Consider the following 23,983-nt stretch of genomic DNA (forward strand, 5'->3'; position numbering starts at 1 on the left):
GCCTGGGACAGGAACTGGAATCTCATGGATCCAAAAAAGACCATTAAGATTGTCGCATGGAATGTGAGAACTATGTTCCAGGTCTCAAAAACTACACAAGTCATAAGAGAGATGGGAAGGTACAGACTAGGAATATTAGGTATCAGTGAATGCAGGTGGACAGAGTTAGAAAAAATTATCACACAGGGTCATACCATCATATACCCCGGCAGAAATGACAACCAACATACAGAAGGAGTGGCAATCATTATGAATAAGGAATGTACAAAGAGCTTGATAGAATGGGAACATATAAACGAGCGATTGATCAGAGCTTGCTTTAATTCCAGCTATGCCAAGACAACAATTATTCAGTGCTACTCGCCTACAAACGATGCGGAAGAAGAAATTAAAGATGCTTATTATGAAGCTCTTCAGGCTCAGATTAGCAAAATACCACAACATAATGTTCTTCTTATTATAGGAGACCAAGATGCAAAGGTTGGGAAAGTAAATACAGAAAATGAAAGAGCGATGGGAAAAGAAGGTCATGGCGTAATGAATGAGAATGGAGAGAGACTGGCAAATATGTGTTCAAATAATGGATTAGTAATTGGAGGAACCCTATTTAACCATAAAGATATACACAAAATTACCTGGAATTCTCCAAACAACAGGGATAAAAATCAGATAGGTCTCACTAATTAGCGACAAGAAGAATTTTAGCGACAAGAAGCGACAAAAAGCGTCAAGAAGCAACAAGAAGAAAAATATTAGCGACAAGAAGAAACAAATTAGCGACAAGAAAGTTTATTTACTATTAAAACAATAGATTATAGGAAATAAGTTATCTGATTTTATTAAGGATCCATAAAATATAGAGAAAATTTAAAATTTTTAAAAAAAATTAAAAATTACCCCCCTTTTTTTCCAAACATTCATGTATACATTTTGTTGCTTTTTTTATTAATAATGTAAATATTTGAACCTTTTATCCTGTTAAGACAGAAAAATTTGTGTCATGTATTTATATATATGTATTGCCCTTTTGAGTCTGAAATAAAAAATTTGGTTTGAATCTTTAAGTTAGATACAATACACCAACCATGCCGACTCTACATGAATATTGATTCATTCATCTATACACTATTCTGTAAACTGAAGGTACATTATCTTAAGCATATCCTTGATAATGAAAAAAAAACCAAAGTTTATTCTCTTGTTTCTCGTATATTAAAAAAAAGACAATTATACTATGCTTCAAAATTTATTTATTTAGAATAATTGATATTTAATTTTTTTACGCTAAATAAGTTTTCTTGTAATTAAATTATACTTCTTGTCGCTAAATTATTCTTCTTGTCGCTAATTTGTTTCTTCTTGTCGCTTCTTGCCGCTTCTTGACGCTTCTTATCGCTTCTTGACGCTTCTTGTCGCTAATTAGTGAGACCCAATCAGATTGATCATATTATCATAAATGGCAAATGGAGACGATCATTAATCGATACCCGAGCATTTAGAGGAGCAGATGTGAACAGCGACCATCATTTAGTTATAGCTAAACTCCAACTGAAGCTGAAAAAGGTACCAGACAATAACAAACCTGGGAGAAAGATCATCAATGTCAACCGTCTGAAAGAACCTGAAATCAAACAAAAGTTTGTCATTAAACTCAGGAACAGATTTAAAGTATTAGAGGATCTTGATCAAACTGAAGACAGTTCCATAGAAAAGAAATGGGAAAACATCAAAGAGGTGTATCTAAAGACAGGTGAAAAGATCATTGGCTTCCGTAAGAGCAGCAATAAACAATGGTTAACATCAGATACATGGAAAGCAATCAATGACTCAAGAGCAAAACTCAAAGAAAAGGTCAAAAGAACACAGAAAGAATATGCAGAGAAAGATAATGAGGTAAAGAAAAGAGCTAGAAAAGATAAAAGGAACCATTTGGAAGAACGAGCTGAAGAAGCAGAGAAAGCTGCCGCAAGAGGTGATATAAGTACAGTCTACAAGATCACAAAAGAACTATGTGGACAATCCAAACAACCACCTCCAGTTAAAGACAAAAAAGGAAACATCATTACAACTGAAAAGGAACAGGCTGCACATTGGGTAGAACACTTCAAGGCTGTTTTGAATAGACCAGAGCCAATAAATGAATTTCAGGGAGCACCCCAACTTGAAGGTCTAGATATATGCACTGACCCACCATCTAGAGAAGAAATAACAAAGGCAATTAAATCCATGAAATCAGGAAAGGCAGCAGGCATAGCCGGACTTCAAGCTGAACTACTGAAAGCTGATATCAACACAGCAACAGTCATACTAAATGGTCTCTTCAAAGACGTATGGGAAGAAAATAAAGTCACTGAAGACTGGGCAAAAGGTCTTGTCATAAAACTACCGAGGAAAGGTGATCTTGGGAATTGTGACAACTGGAGAGGGATAACATTACTCTCAATCCCAAGTAAATTGTTTTGCAGAATACTGTTAAACAGGATAGACTCCGAACTGGATGACAGGTTGAGACAGGAACAAGCTGGGTTCAGAAAAGGGAAATGATGCATTGATCATATCTTTGCTCTTAAGAACATCATTGAGCAGTGTATAGAATGGAAGACACCTCTATATATCAGCTTTATCTATTTCAAGAAAGCATTCGACAGTTTACACAGAGAGACTCTTTCGACAATCCTTATATCATATGGAGTACCACACAAGATTGTAACACTGTTAAAATGCTGTTATACCAACTTTGAATGTGCTGTGATACTTAACAACAAGGAATCTGACTGGTTTGAAGTCAAATCTGGAGTACGACAGGGCTGCATCATCTCACCCATCTTATTCCTTGTTGCCATTGACTGGGTGATGAGGAAAACCACCAGTGACAAAAAAAGAAGCATCAGATGGTCAATGTTTACAACCCTAGAGGACCTTGTCTTTGCTGATGATATAGCAATCCTGTCATCAAAACGAGACAATATGCAGGAAAAGACAAATCGGCTCAGCCATTTTGCAAGCCAAATTGGACTAGAATTGAACGCAAAAAAAGACTCAAGAAATGCGACTTAACACAACATCAAACTTCAGACTAAAAGCTGAGGGCACAGAAATCCAACAGGTAGATAAATTTACTTATCTAGGAACTGTGGTTAGTACAGATCGATCCAACACAAAAAGACATTAAAAGTAGGCTAGCCAAGGCGATCTGCATTTCAAAGACTACGACCCATTTGGAGGTCCAAACAATACAACAGGAAAACAAAGATAAGGCTATATAACAGTACTGTTAAATCTGTCCTTCTGTATGGAAGTGAATGCTGGAGAGTAACAAAAACAGATATGAGATCGCTCTCAAGTTTCCACCACAATTGTCTGAGGCGAATTTGTAAAATCTTCTGGTCAAACCGTATTTCAAATGAACATCTCCTTGAAATGACTAAGTCCACATGTATCCTCAAAGAAATACAACAGAGGCGCTTCAGATGGCTATGGTATGTTCTCAGGATGCCTGTATCCAATATAACCAGGATAGCTCTTAGATGGACACCCCAGGGGAAGAGACCAAGAAGAAGACCCAAAACCACCTGGCGTCGAACGATTGAAGCAGAACTGAAGAAGCTTGACATGACCTGGGGAGAAGCTGAAACAAAGGCTAAATACAGAACTGGATGGTGAAATCTTGTGGCGACCTTATGTTCCGCCAGGAGGGAAGAGGATAGGTAGGTAGGTTGTAGTTAATGAGGACGTAATATGTAGCTGTGCATATCCACAAGAAATTTTTATCAGTTTTGTAGGAGTTATGAGTCTTTGAACTTAGGAATCTGGTGAGATTTGACAATGTGGAGGCATGAGATATGTGAGTGTGCTGACAAAGGTTCTTTCATTGTTACCGGTATATTGAAATTAAATAAATTTAGTATATATCAAGTGATATCCAATTCTCATGTGTCATAAAACCTATAATTACATAATGCTTACCTTTTGTTATGGAATCATTTGGTAATTGATCAGGATCTTTCAAAATATGAGTTGTAAGGTGTAAGCAAATTTGTATTGCCAGGAAGTCAATCTTGTATGATGACACTTAGGTATTTTGACAAAGTCCAAATCTGGCTAATATTATCGGGATGTCAGCAAGGAAAAGTGAGTACCTCATTTGTGTAATCAACTCCTACTGTTTTCAACCCGGATAGCTGAAATTTCACAGGAAGATTACACATATGTTGAAGTTGTGCACCAGCTATTATGGCAACTTAAAAATCTCTTTTCAGCAAAATTCATGAAAGAGAGTACAAGTTTTGTGTAGATAACTTCTACAGTTTTCAGCCCAGATCACCAAAACTTCACAATAAGATTGCACATATTTTGAAGTTGTGCACCTGCTATTATGGAATTGTTTAATGAGTTTCTCATATTTCTATGCTTTAGAACTTTCAAAATATTTGAATGTTCAGTACATTAAAGAGCATTCTCCATTGTTTAAGATTATTATGCGCAACTCCGCCATTTGAATCTTTGATATATTTTTCTTAGAACTATTTAGCCTGTTTTTTTCCATCAGTCAAATAAAAAAAGGAGGAATACTTTCACACGACATCACACAAAACTTGTTTTTTTCCTGATTTCTGAGATGTCCTTCAGTCTGAAGATCAGTCTTTTGAAAGGGAGGTAAAAATGAGGAGAAAAAAGATTCAATTTTTGTCGAGCCTGCGACTTTTGTCGCAGAAAACTCGACATAGGGATAGTGATCCGGCGGCGGCGGTGGCGTTAACTAACTTCTTAAAAGCTTAATATTTCAGAAGGTAGAAGACCTGGATGCTTCATACTTTGTATATAGATGCCTTATGTTATGAAGTTTCCGTCTGTCATATGTCCATGGTCCTTGACATGGTTCAATGACTACTTGATAAAAAAGTTCAGATTTTTTTTTAATGTTTATTTCTCTCTTATTATGAGTAATAGGATAACAATATTTTGTATGTGCGTGCCTTGCAAGGTCCTTATGCCTGTCAGACAGTTTTCATCTGACCTCGACCTCATTTCATGGATCAGTGAACAAGGTTAAGTTTTCGTGGTCAAGTCCATATATTAGATACTATAAGCAATAGGTCTACTATATTTGGTGTATGGAATGATTGTAAGGTGTACGTGTCCAACTGGCAGGTGTCATCTGTCCTTGACCTCATTTTCATGGTTTAGTGGTTTAAGTTAAGTTTTTGTGTTTTGGTCTTTTTTTCTAATACTATGTGCAATAAGTCAACTATATTTGGTGTATGGAAATATTTTACGATGTACATGTCAGTCTGGCAGATTTTATTTGACCTTGACCTCATTTTCACGGTTCATTGCTCAGTGTTAAGTTTTTGTCGAGCCTGTGACTTTTGTCGCAGAAAGCTCGACATAGGGATAGTGATCCGGCGGCGGCGGCGGCGTTAGCTAACTTCTGAAAAGCTTTATATTTTAGAAGGTAGAAGATCTGGATGTTTCATACTTTGTATATGGATGCCTCATGTTACGAAGTTTCCGTCAGTCACATGTCCAATGTCCTTGACCTCATTTTCATGGTTCAGTGACTACTTGAAAAAAAAGTTAAGATTTTTTGTAATGTTAAATTCTGTCTTATTATAAGTAATAGGATAACTATATTTGGTATGTGCGTACCTTGCAAGGTCCTCATGCCCGTCAGACAGTTTTCACTTGACCTCGACCTCATTTCATGGATCAGTGAACAATGTTAAGTTTTGGTGGTCAAGTCCATATTTCAGATACTATAAGCAATAGGTCTAGTATATTCGGTGTATGGAAGGACTGTAAGGTGTACATGTCCAACTGGCAGGTGTCATCTGACCTTGACCTCATTTTCATGGTTCAGTGGTTATAGTTAAGTTTTTGTGTTTTGGTTTGTTTTTCTTATACTGTATGCAATAGGTCTACTATATTTGGTGTATGGAATGATTGTAAGGTGTACATGTCCAACTGGCAGGTGTCATCTGACCTTGACCTCATTTTCATGGTTCAGTGGTTATAGTTAAGTTTTTGTGTTTTGGTCTGTTTTTCTTATACTGTATGCAATAGGTCTACTATATTTGGTGTATGGAATGATTGTAAGGTGTACATGTCTAGCTGGCAGGTGTCATCTGACCTTGACCTCATTTTCATGGTTCAGTGGTCAAAGTTAAGTTTTTGAGTTTTGGTCTTTTTTTCTAATACTATATATGCAATAGTTCAACTATATTTGGTGTATGGAAATATTTTATGATCTATATGTCAGTCACGCAGGTTTTATTTGACCTTGACCTTATTTTCAAGGTTCATTGCTCGTGTTAAGTTTTTGTGTTTTGGTCTGTTTTTCTTAAACTATAAGCAATAGGTCAACTTTATTTGTTGTATGGAAGATTTGTTAGCTGTACATGCCTGCCTTGCATGGTTTATCTGACCTTGACCTCATTTTCATGGTTCATTGGTCAATGTTTAGTTTACTTGGTTAATGTTAAGTTTATGTGGCAGTTGTAATAAACTTTATATTTAGGACTATCAACATAATATCAATGATTAGTAAAGAAGGCGAGACATTTCAGCGTGTGCACTCTTATTGTGTTTTGGTCTGTTTTTCTTAAACTATAACCAATAGGTCAACTATGTTTGGTGTATGGAATGATTGTATGGTGTATATGTCTGTCTGGCAGGTATCATCTGACCTTGACCTCATTTTCATGGTTCATTGGTCAATGTTAAGTTTTCATGGTTAAGTTTGTTTCTTAGATACTACAAACAATAGGTCAACTATATTTAGTGTATGGAATGATTGTAAGGTGTATATGTCTGTCTGGCAGGTATCATCTGACCTTGACCTCATTTTCATTGTTCATAGGTCGATGTTAAGTTTGTTTCTTAGATACTATAAACAATAGGTCAACTATATATTAAATGCATAGATTGATTGTAAGGTGTATATGTCTGTCTGGCATGGTTCATCTGATCTTGACCTCATTTTCATGGTACATTGGTCAATGTTGTTTTCCAGATTAAGTTTGTTTCTTAGAAACTATAAGCAATAGGTCAACTAAATTTGGTGTATCGAATGATTGTAAGGTGTACATATATTACTGGTTTAGTTAATCTGACCTTAATCTCATTTTCTTGGATAATGTTAAGTTTATGTGATACTTGTAGTAAAGCTTTATATTTGTTGTTTTAGGTAATCAGTTCATGTTTACTTGAATTCTTTCAAACATTGTTTATTAAAAATGCAGAAAGTAATATATTAAAAGTACCATAAAAATTTAACAGGAAAAAGATTTAATGGTTAACGTCCCACTAATAAGAAAGACCTACTCTACCTAAGTTTGAAAAGTTGACAACTAACTGTCTATCCATCCTTCCATCTTTCCATCTGTTTGCCTTCAGTCTTTCCGTCCATCCTTCCCATTTTCGTTTCCACACCCTTACTTTAGTTTGCCTCATGCAATTTTTATGAAACTCGTACACAGTACTGAGAACCAAAACTCGCAGACAGGGTTAAATATAGGCAGAGAGTCACTTACCATTCTAGGGTTATGTCCATTTTTAACTTGGAAATTTGCAAATTTTGTCCATTTCTGCACTCTTACTACTCAAGTTTTCCTCATCAAAATTTTATGAAACTCATACACAATTCTAAGAACCAAATCTAGCAGACAGAGTTTAAATTTGGTAGTGAGTCACTCAGTGTTCTAGAGTTATGCCCATTCATAACTTGGAAAATTGCAAAAAATTTTCGTTTCCGCGCTCTTACTTAAGTTTGTCTCATCAAAATTTAATGGAACTCATACACAATGCTAAGAACCACAACATGCAGACAGAGTTCGAATTTTGGTTGTGAGTCATTTACCGTTCTAGAGTTGTGCCCCTTATTAATTTGGAAAATTGCAAAGCTTGAGCGGGAGCATTCATATCCTCAGACACATTCTTCTTATATTAGACAAGGCAACAGTCTGGTATTGGAACGAATCAAGTGTTTGGAACAAAAGTATAAGATGCAAATTCCACCAAGTACTCAAGTGTCTCTGCAATTTTCATTGAAATCCAGTCACTGGTGTTCCGTGTAAGAGAGGTTACAGATACAAAATTGGGATTGAATAAAGAATGGACAAATGATCACTTCCCGTATATACCATCTGCTTCACTAATCACAGGATAAAAAGACATCTGTTTTGTTGATCTTGTAATGCTGATCATTTATTCTGTTTAATTTTCTCTCTATCTTCTTTAATTTTTGCTCAAAACACAAAAGAGAGTAAAATAAATAGGGAATGTGTCCATGGGACACAGATGATGCCCACGCTTGCATATCATATAAAGTTATAAAGGGACATCACTGTAGAACGGTAAAAGTGACGCTACCCAAAATTGAACTTCATCTGAGTTTTGTGGTAATAAGCATTGCGTATAAGTTTCATAACATTTGGTTGAGGAAAACTTAAGTGAGAGAACGGAAACGAAAAATTCAGCAATTTTTCCATTTGTCAAAGGGCATGACTCTAGAACGGTTAAAGTGACACAACCAAAATTCAATCTTGATCTGTGCTTTGTGGTAATAAGCATTGTGTATAAGTGTCATAACATTTGGTTGAGGTAAACTAAAGTAAGAGAACGGAAACAAAAAATTCAGCAATTTTTCCATTTGTAAAGGGGCATAACTTTAGAACGATTAAAGAGACACCAACAAAATTCAAACTTGATCTGTGTTTTGTGGTAATAAGCATAGTGTATAAATTTCATAACATTTGGTTGAGGTAAACTAAAGTTAGAGAACGGAAACCAGCTCTGGGATGTACGGACGGACAGATGGACGGACATAAAGACAGACAAGGGTTAGCTTAATGCCCCCTCCACTATGGCGGGGGCATAAAAATCCTCATTTAAGGGCAATCACTTCTATACAGAGTGACAGTCTACTAACTATACCAGCGAAATTTGAGTTGTTAGGGAATCGTGCCTTGCTGATCATTTTTGTGATTTAAAGTGTCTATTTATATATTATAATTTTTATAATATAAGGCAAAACGCAAAAAAAAAGGTTAATAAACTGTTAACACAGAGATATGTCTCGCCTATTTGTTATTTTGATAATGCATATGTTGAAATTAAAATAGCAATACTTTAACATGTAAGTTATGCAAATATTTAAAGTCAATGAACCATGACTGAAGGTACAGGGCTAAACAATATCCATGGAAATCAGATGTGCCAATGCTAATACAACTGCATACCAAATACCATTGACTTTTCATGTGTCGTTCTCTTCAAACAAACCTAAACACAAACATTAACTTGTAAACTATGCAAAAGTTTCAAAGTCAATAAACCATAATGAAGAGGTGGGGTTATATAATCTCAGTGGAAATGAAACTTGCAATTACCAATACTTTTGCATACCAAATATCAATGACTTAAGCTTAATGGTTCATCTTAAAACTGACCTAATCATAAACTAATACATGAAAACTAAGCAAAAATTTAAAAGTCAATAGACCATGACAGAGGGGACCTGGCCAAATAATCTCCATGGAAATGAGATAATCCAATGCTTATACAACTGTATACAAAATATCATTGACCTACTACTAGTGGTTCACCAGAAACTGACCTAATCACAAACTAATACATGAAAACTATGCAAAAATGTCAAAGTCAATAGACCATGACAGAGGGGGTGTGGCCAAATAATCTCCATGGAAATGAGATATGCCAATGCTTATACAACTGCATACCAAATATCATTGACCTACCACTAGTGGTTCCGCAGAAACTGACCTAGTCACAAACTAATACATGTAAACTAAGCAAAGTTTCAAAGTCAATAAACCATGACTGAGGGGGCAGGGCCAAATAATCTCCATGGTAATGAGATGTGCCAATGCTTATACAACTGCATACCAAATATCATTGACCTACCACTAGTGGTTCACCATAAACTGACCTAGTCACAAACTAATACATGTAAACTAAGCAAAGTTTCAAAGTCAATAAACCATGACTGAGGGGGCAGGGCCAAATAATCTCCATGGTAATGAGATGTGCCAATGCTTATACAACTGCATACCAAATATCATTGACCTACCACTAGTGGTTCACCATGAACTAGACCTAATCACAAACTAATACATTGTTGACGCCGCCGACGCCGGAAACAGCATACCTATGTCTCGCTTTTTGACTCCGTCAAGGCGAGACAAAAATCATCATTAAAGGGCAATAACTCCAATACGGACTCGTTGGATGATTTCCTCCATATTGTCTTTATTGTAGATCTTTGTCTTGCTGATCATATTTGCTTATTTAATTTTCAATCCATCTATTTTAATTTTTAAGATATAAGGCAAAAACAAAAAAAAATGATAAAAATCGTCATCAAAGGGCTATAACTCTCATAAAGAGTCGACTGAAGATGTCAGCCATGTAGACTTATTTGTAGAACTTGTCCTGCTGATCATTTTTGCATTTAAGATTTCTCTCTATCTATTATAGTTTTCAAGATAAAAGGCTAAAATGAAAAAAAATGGTAAAATTTGTCATTTAAGGGTGATAACTCCTATAAGAAGTTGACTGACAGTTTTGATGTATATGACAATTGGTAGAGCTCAACATTCTGAACATTTTTGCCCTTGTTAGATTTTCTCTATTTATAATGGTTTTCAAAATAATAGACAAAATTTGCGTTTGACCCTATGTTCTATTTTTAGCCATGTCCACCATCTTGGTTGGCAGGTTAGGTCATCGGACACATTTTTTAAACAAGATACCCCAACAATGATTGTGGTCAAGTTTGGTTAAGTTCGGACCAGTAGTTTCAGAGAAGAAGATTTTTGTAAAAGTTAACAGACGATGGAAAACGGTGTCAACGCCAAATGATGAGAAAAGCTCACTTGGCCCTAAAAATCAATCAATCATATTATATGCTCTTATCTCTTCTTTTGAAAACAGGTTGGAATATAACCCCTAAAATCCACTTAGACCATTGTTTTTAGCAACGAAATATTGTGTTAAGGATATATCAATCAAAACTAAAGTAACTGTGAAATACCAGTGTTTCAACAGATAGAAAACAGTGGCAACACATCCTAAATCTGTTAAAAAAGAGAAACTCATGAATCATACTAAAATGTTTATTTGTATATTACACTCCAGCAACTCTCATCTAATGTAACAAGATGACATAATAACAATGAAATTATGAGAAATGTAGATCAACTTCTACATTAAAGCTGATAATGATATTCATCTTCATTTATAACTTAAATAATATAAATAAATCAGAATGTGTACAGGACATTTTGGAATTCTTTTTAAAAATCTTACTATTGTTCAAAAGGGACAGCTATCAGAAGAAAAATCATTGATCATTTTACGGTGACTTTTTTTTAATGCTATTGCAGCCACCAATTAGTGTTGCTATTAAGATGATACAGTAACCAATTAATTGGAATTATCATTTAAGTAAATCATTTGAATTTTCAGAACAAATGTAATTGAAATTAGATATTTGAAGAAAAAAAATTTAAGATGTAAAAATTTTGCAGTTATCTGATAAAATAGAAAAGACAAATCTGTTTGATAAAATATGGATTTCCTAAATAAATCTGTTATCCATATCATTTATTGTAAATGTCGATATTTTCATGATTTCAATGCCTAAAATTTTGTCTTTGGGTTAAATTTGCACTGCATATCAACATAATTGCATTTTATAACCCATTTTGTGGGTATTTTTACACTCATTTTACGTGATCATGAAATAAACAAAATTAAACTTAGAGGGAAAATATCCAAGTATACTGTACTGTGTCAACTACTGTAAATTCAGAAATTAATGTGTGCATTAATCATTGCAAATCCAGTACTTCAGCAAAAAAAAAAATTCAAATAAATGCAATTGCAAATATATTATGATGCAAAATTTCTACTGAAACTATGAATGCAAGTTTTTATTATTGCAAACTTTATACTGCTGCATTTTTCCCATCAATGAAATTATAGCAATAGTATTTAATTATGTTCTGATGATCAAATAAGAAATTCAAAGCTGCAGACATTTTGTAAAAATAAATTTATATCTCAGATTTGATAGACATAGTTAGAAAACAAATCAAAACTTGATGAATGAATAAATGAAAATATATAATACTTTTTGTGTGAACCAGTCACCCTGTTAGCTAACATAATCAATGACATGAAAAGAATTATCAAATTCATACAATAAAATGCCATTTAAACTCTTTCACCATGATATAAAATGATTTCTATTGTTTCACCATTCAGTAAAATCCCTTAGTATACATTATTTTAGTGGACAGAGTTTGAATTCAAAGTGTACAAAAAAATGTATACAAATGGTTAACAACAACATATTACCACAGAAAACAGAGGTCATCTTTATGTAGGGAATTGTTAATAGAGTTTTAAATGATACTATTAAAAACAAAGTTATTAATTTGATATTTCAAGAAATTAATGGTTAATACCTAGAACATTATATAGGACGCTTTTATATACAATTTTGATCTAAATGAAACATGATGAAAAGGGGGGTTGGGGAATCAATCAATATTATCATATATACCGACATCTTGCATTGTTAGATAATAAGTTTCAAAGAGTTATAAAAACAATTGCACTAAACCATTATATACATATAAATATAATATCTCTTCAAATATATTTAACAACCATTATGACATTAGAAAACTGGTCTATAGTTTGAATGGTAAGATTAATGAAAGCTAATATCATTAAAATGCATTAATATATGAGCTGTGTTGGATAGAAATTGACCTTATGCAAGTGCACATTACACATGTACATGTATAAGAAAATTAAAATACGAAATCAAAAATGGATTTTGGTCTTTTTTGTAGGGTTCTTAAAATAACTCAACTTTCAAACAGTCACAAACTTTCCGTAGAGATTTTTCAACTCGAAATACGTTAACAGATGTATTGATATAAATTTGCATAAGGTCGATTTCTATCTGATGCAGCTCCTATGTATTAGTACTGAAGAAATGGACCTTGTTATTCAATTATTAAAGCTTATTGAAAACTACAACAAACACGTCAGTACAAAATACAATTCTCAAATTGGACTTTTTTCTAACAGGTTTTTAGTTTTATTTTTTCCATTTTAAATCTTTCAAGTTCTGATTTTGTTTTTTCAGATACAATTGTTGACTACTGTCCATTTGAATTTAAGAACAGAATGATCTCTTTTGCATTATTTAATTAAGATATTATTGTGGGCAATTGTTGATCCTCAAAAAGAAAAAAAAAACAGAGATAAAAGTAATGGGATTACTGAGAATGCTCCATCATATATTAAAAGAATTGAAAATGTGGTTTCTACTTAATGAAATGCTTTATTGCATCACTTTCCTTACATTACTAAAAAAATGCAAAAAAAAATCTGAATTCACAGTATTCTAATAAAACATGTAAAATTGGAACCATGATAATGTATTATGAATGTTACCATAGACCAGTATATATTAAAGAAATTTAATTTCTTTTCAATTCAACAATATTTACCTTTAAAATGCATTACTTTCATTTATATGTATGTACAATACAGCACTTGTCAAAGATAAAACAATAAATGAGCACCATTCAAAGGGGGATAACTCAAAATAAATACATTACAAGAAATAAAAAGAATGTATAAAAAGTCCTGAGATTGAAAGGGGAAAATTAGTGAAAACAAAATAATGATGACTAAAAGAAGACTGGAGAAAACAAATACAGAAAGCATTGAGGGTTATTAGCAAAATGATTTTTTTTTCATAAAATTTGATCAAATTGAATTAGTGTGATAATTTTCTGATTTTCTTACAACTTTATTTCAAATATCATAACAAAGTAATGCATATTCAAGAAGAAATGACAATATCAAAATTTTATCTATGCAATATTTTAATGTAATATTGCCAGCAATATTACAATATTCTACTACATTAATCTAGTTTGGCTTTCCAATAAGTAGCACCTCCAAAAATGTTCTTTTTTCTACTTCACAGTGTACACTTCATTGATTTTTACCTCTTAATCATTGACTCAATTATTTTTGGCTAACATTTTTCTGACATTTTTAACTCATATAAGCTTTGGAAAAAATATGCCAAAATAAATGATTTATGGACCTTAGTAAATATCTTAGTTTATTATATACTTAGTAGTAAATACAGATAAATTTTATGTGTAATACAATCATTGGCAAGCATGCTGTATCAGCCACCCGTGATGATATCGATATCAGCACGGTTGCAAAGGCTTTATCACACCTTTAATCTGTTTGACGTCACGTCATCGATTGCAGTCACTGTTGCAAAGGCTTTATCAAACCCCTAATCTGTATGACGTCATGTCAAACCTATAATCTGTATGACGTCATTTCAAACCTCCTTATCTGTATGACGTCATGTCACATAAAAACATCTACGTGAGGTTTATGTATATAATAAAGTGTATATGATATGGCTTTTTCAATATCACACACCGTATCAACCCTCAACCAATATAATCCTTCGAGCAAAGCTCTCATGATTATATTGGTGTTTCGGGTTGATACAGATGTGATATTGAAAAAGCCATATGATATTCTCTATTTACAAATAATTCTTAAATTAAGTTATAATCACAGATAGAAGGAAAGGAAGTCAACACTACCTACTGAACCAAATTTAATGGTTCTGTCCTTTTAAAGAATAAAAAATAATACTTTTAACAATGTTTCATGTTTTATATATTCTTATGACATCAAAAATGGTCTGTCGACAGATAGGACATAAAGCTCCTTTTTCCTTTACATGTATGGCACATTCGAAACACATACACACATGTCCACATTTATATAACACAGAATTAACTTCCCTTTCATAACAAACTGTACATTCACTTGTCTCATTTTCTGGGATTGATTTTTCTGTGGGCGATGTCGGTGTCGAAATGGAATGGGATTTAGGAGGAACAGGGGGAGACGATTTGGACGAAACATAAACCCCAGATGGCACACTAATACTCCGTACCATGGATGCTGCATGTTGTTCCTGCAGTTGCTGTTGTAGTAAGCCAACTTGAGAATTAGCGATGTTTTGTGTGGTAGGTTGAACTTGTCTCTCTGTACGTGGCAGAGCTACACTAAGTGGTCCCTGGGTTAGGTACGAGGTTGAACGTGGTCGAGGCGGCACTGGTGGCTGATGAGGTGCTACACCTGAAAAACATACAAAATATATATCAAACTTAATGTTTAATTTGGTGACAAGATTAAATTGCATTCACATTTGTAAGCAATAAGCATAGTATATAAAGAACAAGTACAAATGTATCAGCAATGTTGTATAATTCTAGCCGACCAACAATATAATGTCTTGTATTTGAGCTTTGAAACTTCAGTGGCAGATAGAGGAGATAAATCACATGGAAATGATCTGATTTGCCTGTAAATCTAAAATCTTTTCTACAAATAATATTTATTTCAAACATAATTCATCTTAACTCAACATCAATAAAAATCCACATGAATATGTTTAATTCTATCTAAAATGTAGCTACAATTGCTTACATCCACTTCATTTAAACTCTGGTGGATAGTTATCTCATTGGCAATCATACCACATCTCCTAATTTTTATTCTATTGCATGTAGATGTTGTAACACATTAAAATTCAATCAATTTAAAATTGTTTTAATATTCTCTTGGTATTCACTACTACTGATAAATGTCAGTTTTCTACTTTTTAAGCTTTGAGTTATCCTGATAATACAAAAACAGTTATAATGCTGACTCAACAGTTTGTTCTGCCTTTCATTTCACCCTCTATATCAGCAGAATGGTGTTCAATGTAATTCCTAGGGAATGAATTCATAGAAACTATGGTATTCTTCTGTTTTAAGTAATGTATGCATGTACAGTTCCACTGTACCTATTGCAATGTACTATTGCCTAATGTATTGAGTAGTCATAAAATTATGTTAATTTCAAATGAAACTACCTTCCAACAGACTGACACTTCAAGTTTATCTAGATTGCAACTTATATGTTGCTTTATATTCATTTACTACCAGTAGACTCCAATATACTGTCCAAGTACAAGAATCACTTGACCTTTTGTTAAATATTTCTCATTAAACATGAACCTTGAGATATCCAAAGAGATAAATTATACTATGTGAAATCACAGAAATCTTGCCACAGCCTTTCAATGGAAACTAGAGGCTCCAAGGAGCCTGTGTCGCTCACCTGATATTTTTGTTTACAATTGATGCATGAAATATTGCAACCATTATACTTTTGCTTTAGTTTCAGAGATATAAGCCAAAAACTGCATTTTACCCCTATGTTCTATTTTTAGCCATGTCGGCCATGTTGGTTGGCAGGCTGGGTGATCGTACACATCTTTTAAACTAGATACCCCAATGATGATTGTGGCCAAGTTTGGTTAAATTTGGCCCAATAGTTTCAGAGGAGAAGATTTTTGTAAAAGTTAATGGACAACAACCACGACGGACGACGGACGCCAAGTGATGAGAAAAGCTCACTTGGCCTTTTAGGCCAGGTGAGCTAAAAAGGGAAACTGGTGCATAAAACCAATCTGCCATAGATATCAAAGTTATGGGGTCCTGTTGCTCTGGCTTTTGTTCTTTTGCTTTTTTTTTTATTTCTGTGATGTTTAAACCGGTAACAGTCTTGTCTATGTTGTGTGTTGTGTATTGTTGTTTGTCTTTTCTTGGTTTTTTGTTTTTTTTGCCATGGCATTGTCAGTTTGTTTTCGACTTACGAGTTTGAATGTCCCTTGGTATCTTTCGCCTCTATTCTATGAAAAACTTGATTATGATATCTTGGGGAATCGATGAGCTAAAAGATAACTTTGTTCCATGCCTAAACTTTTGTTTATGTGCATATACCAAGAAGTAGCAAAATATAGACCAACAGATGTTGGTGAAAAATTTACTGAGGAACTGCAATGAACTTAACTTAAAAATATTAATTTGTTCATACACAGAGCTTCCTGTTTTGTTCAAATAAAGATATGTATTTTGAGAAATATGTAGTGATCGTAAGTGACCTATTGTTGTTAACAGCTACATCATTTGGTATCTGGTGGAGAGTTGTCTCATTGGCAATCATACCACATCTCCTCATTTTCATAAAGTTAACACCTGTAAACTTTTTCTTTTCATAAACATTACAGTACTTCTAAATATTCAGCATATAAACTTACCTAAACATCTCATTTTTTGTATGTTTCCATAAATGTCAAAAAATATCCACAATGGTAATGTTCTATCTACGTGCATTAAAGTTGCCACTTTACTGTTGTTTCTGGAATATCGGACTTCTCCTGAAAACACATTCAAAATGATAAAACATCACAACCATTTCATATATTTCAAGATAGAAATAGCTGCATACAAATTTCTATGCCAATCAATTGTATCTCTCATCTGGTATGTACTCCTTTGTAACTGAGTCAGTTTTTCTATACAATAAAAGGGGGCCAATATAGTTTCAAATGGAGAATCACAACACATCAACTTGTGGTCCAAATTAGCTATGTTACTGTAGAGAAATGGAATGATTTTGTTCTTTTACTTCCTTGTTTATCTATATCAATACTACTGAGTAACAATGGTACATGGTGACGGACATATTTTGGAGACTAGACACCCTAGATATGATTCAATTTAAAAGGACTCAATGTTTTAAGTAATAATGTTTAATGTATGTATAAAATGCATTGTGAGTTAGTCTCATGAATATTAAATTCATCTTCATAATTTTATATCAGTAAAATGTTTTGAGCTTGCCTTCAGCATTTCTTAATACAGTATTTTTTTAATATTGTTTTACTTGTATCTGTGTTATTGTAAAGATATTATAGAGTTCAGGGTTTTTCTAAACTGTCTTTTTTGTATATGTCATCATTCATGATTCAAATCAAAAGGAGAGACAAGGTGAAGGCAATATAGACCCACTATAAGAGTGGGGGTATAAAAATAAAATAAGCAACATATCATATGTGGAGCAGGATCTGCCTACCCTTCTGGACCACCTGAGATCACCCACCATTTTTTAGTGGGGTTCGTGTTGTTCAGTCATTAGTTTTCTATGTTGTGTTTTATATAATTTTTTTTTCTTTTCTTTTCTTTATGCCATAGCGTTGTCAGTTTATTTCAGACTTATGAGTTAGATTATCCCTTTGATATCTTTCACCTCTCTCTTATATCAAAGAAAAACTTCCAGGTTCAATCTAACAGTGGTCATCTAAATTTCCTTTCATTTCTCCTCCATAATGCAGGTGTATATAACAAAACTAAGAAACTGACTCCAACTGTTTATGAAAACCCTACTAAAGGAGACAGTGAATGAACATTCGTGTAATTGTGCTCATCATGCTGTCTATGAAATCAATCTAATCACTTCATAAAATATGTAGACATGGGTGTAGCCTGAAAGGTATTTAACACCAACCATAGCTATATATATATTCTTTCCTTTGTTTGTATTGATGACAAATATCCAATTTACATCAATAATTCAGTTATAAAAGAATGGATTCTGTATGATAATTTCTCTACTAATGGAAAGAATTGATAATTGGTTTTTTTTCTTGAGCCAACTATACGGCCAGTATTTTGTTGTTGAATGGTTTGAATTCAGTAATTTCTACAGAGTAATACCAACCATCATTAGTTAAATGAAAACACAACTCGTCTCCTATTTCTGGTGACCGATATACATCTTTATTTACAACCCAATATTCCATTCTATCTAACAATAAGTCAGCATCATCTGGTAGTTCTGATTGTGACACAGAATCGGGTGAACACGTAGTAAAGCCCACTGCTAGACCACCAACATACGATCTATCTATTCCTAGTACTTGCAGCACTACTTTTTCACCACATTTTAATGGTCTCGATGAAAAAACATAACCATTGCAAAATTCTTCAGGTGCACGATAAGCTATTGTCCGACTAGGATCAATGATCTGTATGTTTTTCCCTTGAAGTTTATGCCATTGCATTAAAGAGAATCTAGTCATTGTATAGTATTTGATTGGCAAACTGTTTGACTGAATGACAGTGGTTGACGGTACTGTTTCTGATGTCATTGCTGTCATCTGTGATGTAATAGCCGATATTTCAGAAGGCATTGACACAGAAGGACGATTTAACATGTTGTTCAATAAAGGAGCCTCTGAAAAATAAAGAACAAGCACTGTTAATGTGTTGCAAGAAAGCAGACAGCAAGTTTTGCATATTTTTTTCATAAATATAATACAGAAATCATTACCATATACTGTGGATTCATTTATTATTCGTGGGATACCAATTTTCATTGATTTAGTGGTTAAATTACGGTAAACCAAGAATATAAATGTTCAACGAAGTATAAATTTTCTATGATGGCATATTTGGCAAACTAAGTTAAAGTTAAACTGTTTAGCATCCAACCGCCTGCTAGCCGTACTTCACCAATTTTATAACTGGAGTTTTACTTCGGAAAAGGCAGTTAAAAAGTAGATTTAAAATTTTTTTAAGCCTCATGTGAATATGTGCTCAATAGACATGGGTTCTAAAATTCCAAACTGAATAATAGCTTCTACTGCTATAATCTAAGAGTGTTCACAGTTGAAGGAATTCCATTGTAATTTGTTTTCAATTTAGAACATAAAAAATAATTGGATTAGTTTTTTTCTTTATTATTTTCATAAACAAGGCAATCTCAATAACAAGATAATAAATGCACTCTGAACAACATGTGCATAGCATTTCATCTAATGCACCTAAATCCAACAAATATGAACTATACAATATATACATGATATACTGCTCTAGCTTTTTATTCAGCAACATATTTTTCAACATCCCTTAATTTTGTCCCATTTTAAACCTACCCATGTACGTGTATAGTTACATACTGTCAGATTCAATGTTTTCAAGGAAATATCATATATCACTGTAACTGATGAATGTGGTCAGATTCACATGATCAGGGGGATTTTTTTTTCCAAATGGAGTATTTATAAATATTCACGATCATGATGTCTATATCACTAATAATAAGACATGTCTACCCTACAGGTATACGTACAGTTACAGTAGAACAAGGATGTGCTGTGGTCATTACAATTATCTCTTTATTTGTCTTATTTTTAGGAGGGAAGATAAAAAGTACCCTGGTGACAGGCAGGATTATTATATTTTAAAATAGTCTGAAAGATTTCTGGGAAAAATATTCATACTACTAAGACAGTGTTTGAGCAAAAAAAAACTTTTGTCGTAAGATAGTATGGTTAATGCAAAAGGATAGATTTCAATAAATTAAGGAGGGGAGTCTTTCAGCAGTCTCAACAGAATAAGACTCAAAAAAACTATTTCTGGAATAATGTTTTGGTACCTAGGGCAATTATTTTTTTAGGGTCAGCGATAAAAAATAGGGTTGGTTAGAAGGCAAGGAACTAGATATAAATAGTGGCATATCTAAAGATAAATAATACAAAGAACCTTTGTAAGTCGCAAGGAAAATCTTAAACCTAATGAACAGAAATCTGCATTTAGTCCTACTGAGAACTATATCTTTCCTGATAACGACTTAAAAAAACACCATCGGTTTAATTGAATTCTAAATTCAAATTTTATGAAAATTCACCTAGATAATGATTGATAGGTGTAACCTTTTATTCTTAGTACATTGCATCAAAACAACTTGATAATTTCTCTTTTCAAAACAATTTTATAAATGTTCTTGTACATAAGAAATAATCATCAAATCACTAGACAGATAAAACAATCTATGTAATAAGTAACAGAACATAGCTGGGATTGTTGAGGGTACCGATACATTCCTTCTATAAAACTGATGTGTAAACGGAATACTTATTTTTTAGTACAGCAAGGTCAAGTCCAAATTTTTACCATCCTGATTTACTTTGGAACAAGTATTTTGCCTCAAATTACTCTAATTTGAATATTTTACTTAAGAATTGAATGCTTCTTTTTGTCATTTTATTGGGGTGTAAAAGCGTTTACTAAAGGTCTGAAGTACATTTTGTGTGAAGAGCAGAAGTGCTTCACACTAAAAATGTGTGCATGATCAACGTTTTTATAATCCTATAAATTACAAAAAAAGGCATTCAATTCTTATAATTACATTTTTATGCTCCAACTATGAAATTATGAGTTATAGCAATTTTTTCGTTTGTTTTCCTATGCATTCTTGTGAACTTGTCATGCCATGCATGTGCTGTCATGAATGTTGTATTTGATATTGTAATGGCTCACTATTGCTTTCATCCAAACTCAAAAGTGCTGAGTCTAGTGAAAGATACATGTAATGTAACTATTCATCTATAATGGTTTTTATAAGAACAATATTAGGTATCAACACCAAAATTTTAAAAGAGTATTCATATAAATTGTAAAACAGAACAAAAACTAAAATGGAAGAAAAAACAGGGAAATATTTTTTTTTATTCAGTCATGCTTTTAATTTGACTAAAATATGCAACCCATCTAATGATTAACTGTTTTACAAATTTAAAAATATAAAACTCCATGTGTTTAAAACTCAAGCCATTAAAAAGTGCCCTTGTTCTTGGGAAAGATAAATACCTAGACTTTTGTCTCAACTATCCCACAGGTAAAGGATGGAATCAACTATTGTCAATCCAAAAAACACAGACATTCATATGTTTTAACAAAATACAAACCATAAAAAATAAAATGCTTCACTGAGCTCAGCTGGATACGACCGCAGAGGTCGAACCATGAACAGTTGGGGCAAAAATGGACACAATATTCGCACTTGAGACAGGTCTGAATTTGGAATGTAATTAAATATTTGACACATAATAGGTTCCTGACACCGAATAACTGTAGTCAAAGAAATTAGAATTGGTTATATGATTTGAATTTATATTCAATTTTTTGCTTTTGTGCAATACACTATGCTGTTGCGCTCCCCCCCCCACAACAAACAAACAAAAAAATTACCCCCCTTTTTTTTTGCTTATGTGAAATACACTATGCTGTTGCGTACTGACCCCCCCCCCCCCCTCTCCTTTTCCAAAAAAATTAAATTCTTTCCCTCAAGATATGGTCATAATCTCAATTCAAATTTCCAATGGCGTTTGCAACCATAATTACCAATTTAAATACATCATAAAAGTCTTAAAATAGAAAATGACATACATAATCATTGCTAAAATTAATATTCCTTTAATAGTAACTTCTAAGAATAAATTGACAGCTAATCACCTCAAAACAATACAAAACTTCTTTATACATAATTTAAAAGCAGTGTAAGGGAGGTAATCCAAACATACACAACATTGTACTTTAAATGTGTTTGGATATCCTCCCTTACACTGCTTTTAAATTGTCCATTAACCAGGAAACCTTTGTTTTTTCCCCCTTTTTTGCCCCTGATTCCTAAACGGTTTGAGCCATAACCCCCCATAGTCAATCCTAACCATCCCTTTGTGGTATGGAAACTTGTGGTATAATTTCAGAGATATTCATACACCGTTCCACAAGTTATTGTCTGGAAACTAGAAAAATGCTTATTTGAGCCCTTTTTTGGCCCCTAATTCCTAAACTATTAGGACCATAACCCCCAAAATCAATCCCAACCTTCTTTTTGTGGTTATAAACCTTGTGTTTAAATTTCATAGATTTCTATTTACTTATACTAAAAGTTATTTTCTGGAAAGCAAATGTCTTCGGACGACAACAACGACGTGATACCAATATACGGCCGCAAACTTTTTTGCGGTCGTATAAAAATCGAAATTTATTCTTAATTCATGAAAAAAAGACAAACACTACACAAAATATGTTATTTGATGTCGAAATTATCTGATAAAGTTATTATCTTTTTCAAAGACTCTTTTTTCTAAAGAACTTCACTGATTTATTTACACATTTTCAAGAAATCCAGCATCTGTAGCCTCACTTCCACTTCAGATTATGAAAACATAATGGTGAAGATATTTACCACATAAACAGGAACACATCTTATCGCTCAAGTACTTCATCATAAAAAAAATTGTCTACATCGTCTGCCACAGATTCAATAGGTTATGTACATGTATTTATTATTTATACTTGTAACACTGCAGGAAAAAGTCAGTACTGCCAAAAAATTAATTCAGGTATGCTAAAACGATGTTTTAAACTAAGTTGGGAAAAGGAATCTCTAAATTATCACAGTGTGTAACATTCTGAAATATCAAGTGAACTAAACTCAAAGAGTTACATAATAATTTTTTTTCAGAATATTTTAGATATCATATACCCTCTTTTGATAATTTTACAGTTATTGAAAAATTGCATCTCATTTTTCCTAGTAATGATTATAATGTCAGTAAGTGCTGCATTAAAGGCATAACATGATAGTAAAATGTACAAAGATTAGATGTTCATTTCATTATAAATAATTTATAATATTTTTTGTATAACATTTTGCATTATCATTATCTATTATGTACCTATATCATTATATGGGCATTGATATAGATAGCTGCCTGTAAATGTGTACCTCCTTAGTCAAAATTTAGTCCCTCCCCATGATCAACTCTCCCATTCATGATGGGCAGAACACTTTATATGATAAACTTATAGCCAATATAAAAGAAAATTGTGTTCTTTTATTATTTCTTTACTACTTGTCTTGAAAAAAACAGGTATTTATTTTTATCAATAGTACCGCTTAAATCGACGCTAGGGGCCATCTTGACCTCGTTGTAGTGTATGAATGATTCGTTCATTGCTGAAGACACTACATCAACTGTCAAGATGAAGAACAGGAATAAAAGCCCTGTTCATTGATCATTTTCTATGTTTTCTATGTATTGTGTGCTATTTTGTCCCATGTACATTTACTCCATATCCTTTCATTTTCTATATATGATACATGTAATATTAATTAATAAATTTTCTGTTCAATGTTTGAATACAAT

General features: G+C 33.1%; 1 protein-coding gene across 2 annotated transcripts in view; it reads right to left on the minus strand.

The window, feature by feature from the left end:
• Positions 1-14,557: 14,557 nt before the first annotated feature.
• LOC127735313 (protein neuralized-like) overlaps positions 14,558-23,983 on the minus strand; it is a 38,143-nt gene continuing 28,717 nt past the window's right edge. The window contains exons 3-5 of one of the 2 annotated variants that reach the window (XM_052245458.1): positions 18,703-19,218; positions 17,240-17,359; positions 14,558-15,228 (exon numbers count right to left, since the gene is read on the minus strand). In XM_052245458.1, the coding sequence (XP_052101418.1) occupies positions 14,750-15,228; positions 17,240-17,359; positions 18,703-19,218 (1,115 nt within the window). In that variant the 3' untranslated portion in view covers positions 14,558-14,749. The remainder of the gene's footprint in view (positions 15,229-17,239; positions 17,360-18,702; positions 19,219-23,983) is intronic. The other variant, XM_052245459.1, reaches the window with a different exon arrangement.

This window comes from Mytilus californianus, unplaced genomic scaffold (genome assembly GCF_021869535.1).
Source record: "Mytilus californianus isolate M0D057914Y unplaced genomic scaffold, xbMytCali1.0.p SCAF_3, whole genome shotgun sequence".
NCBI classification, from domain to species: domain Eukaryota; kingdom Metazoa; phylum Mollusca; class Bivalvia; order Mytilida; family Mytilidae; genus Mytilus; species Mytilus californianus.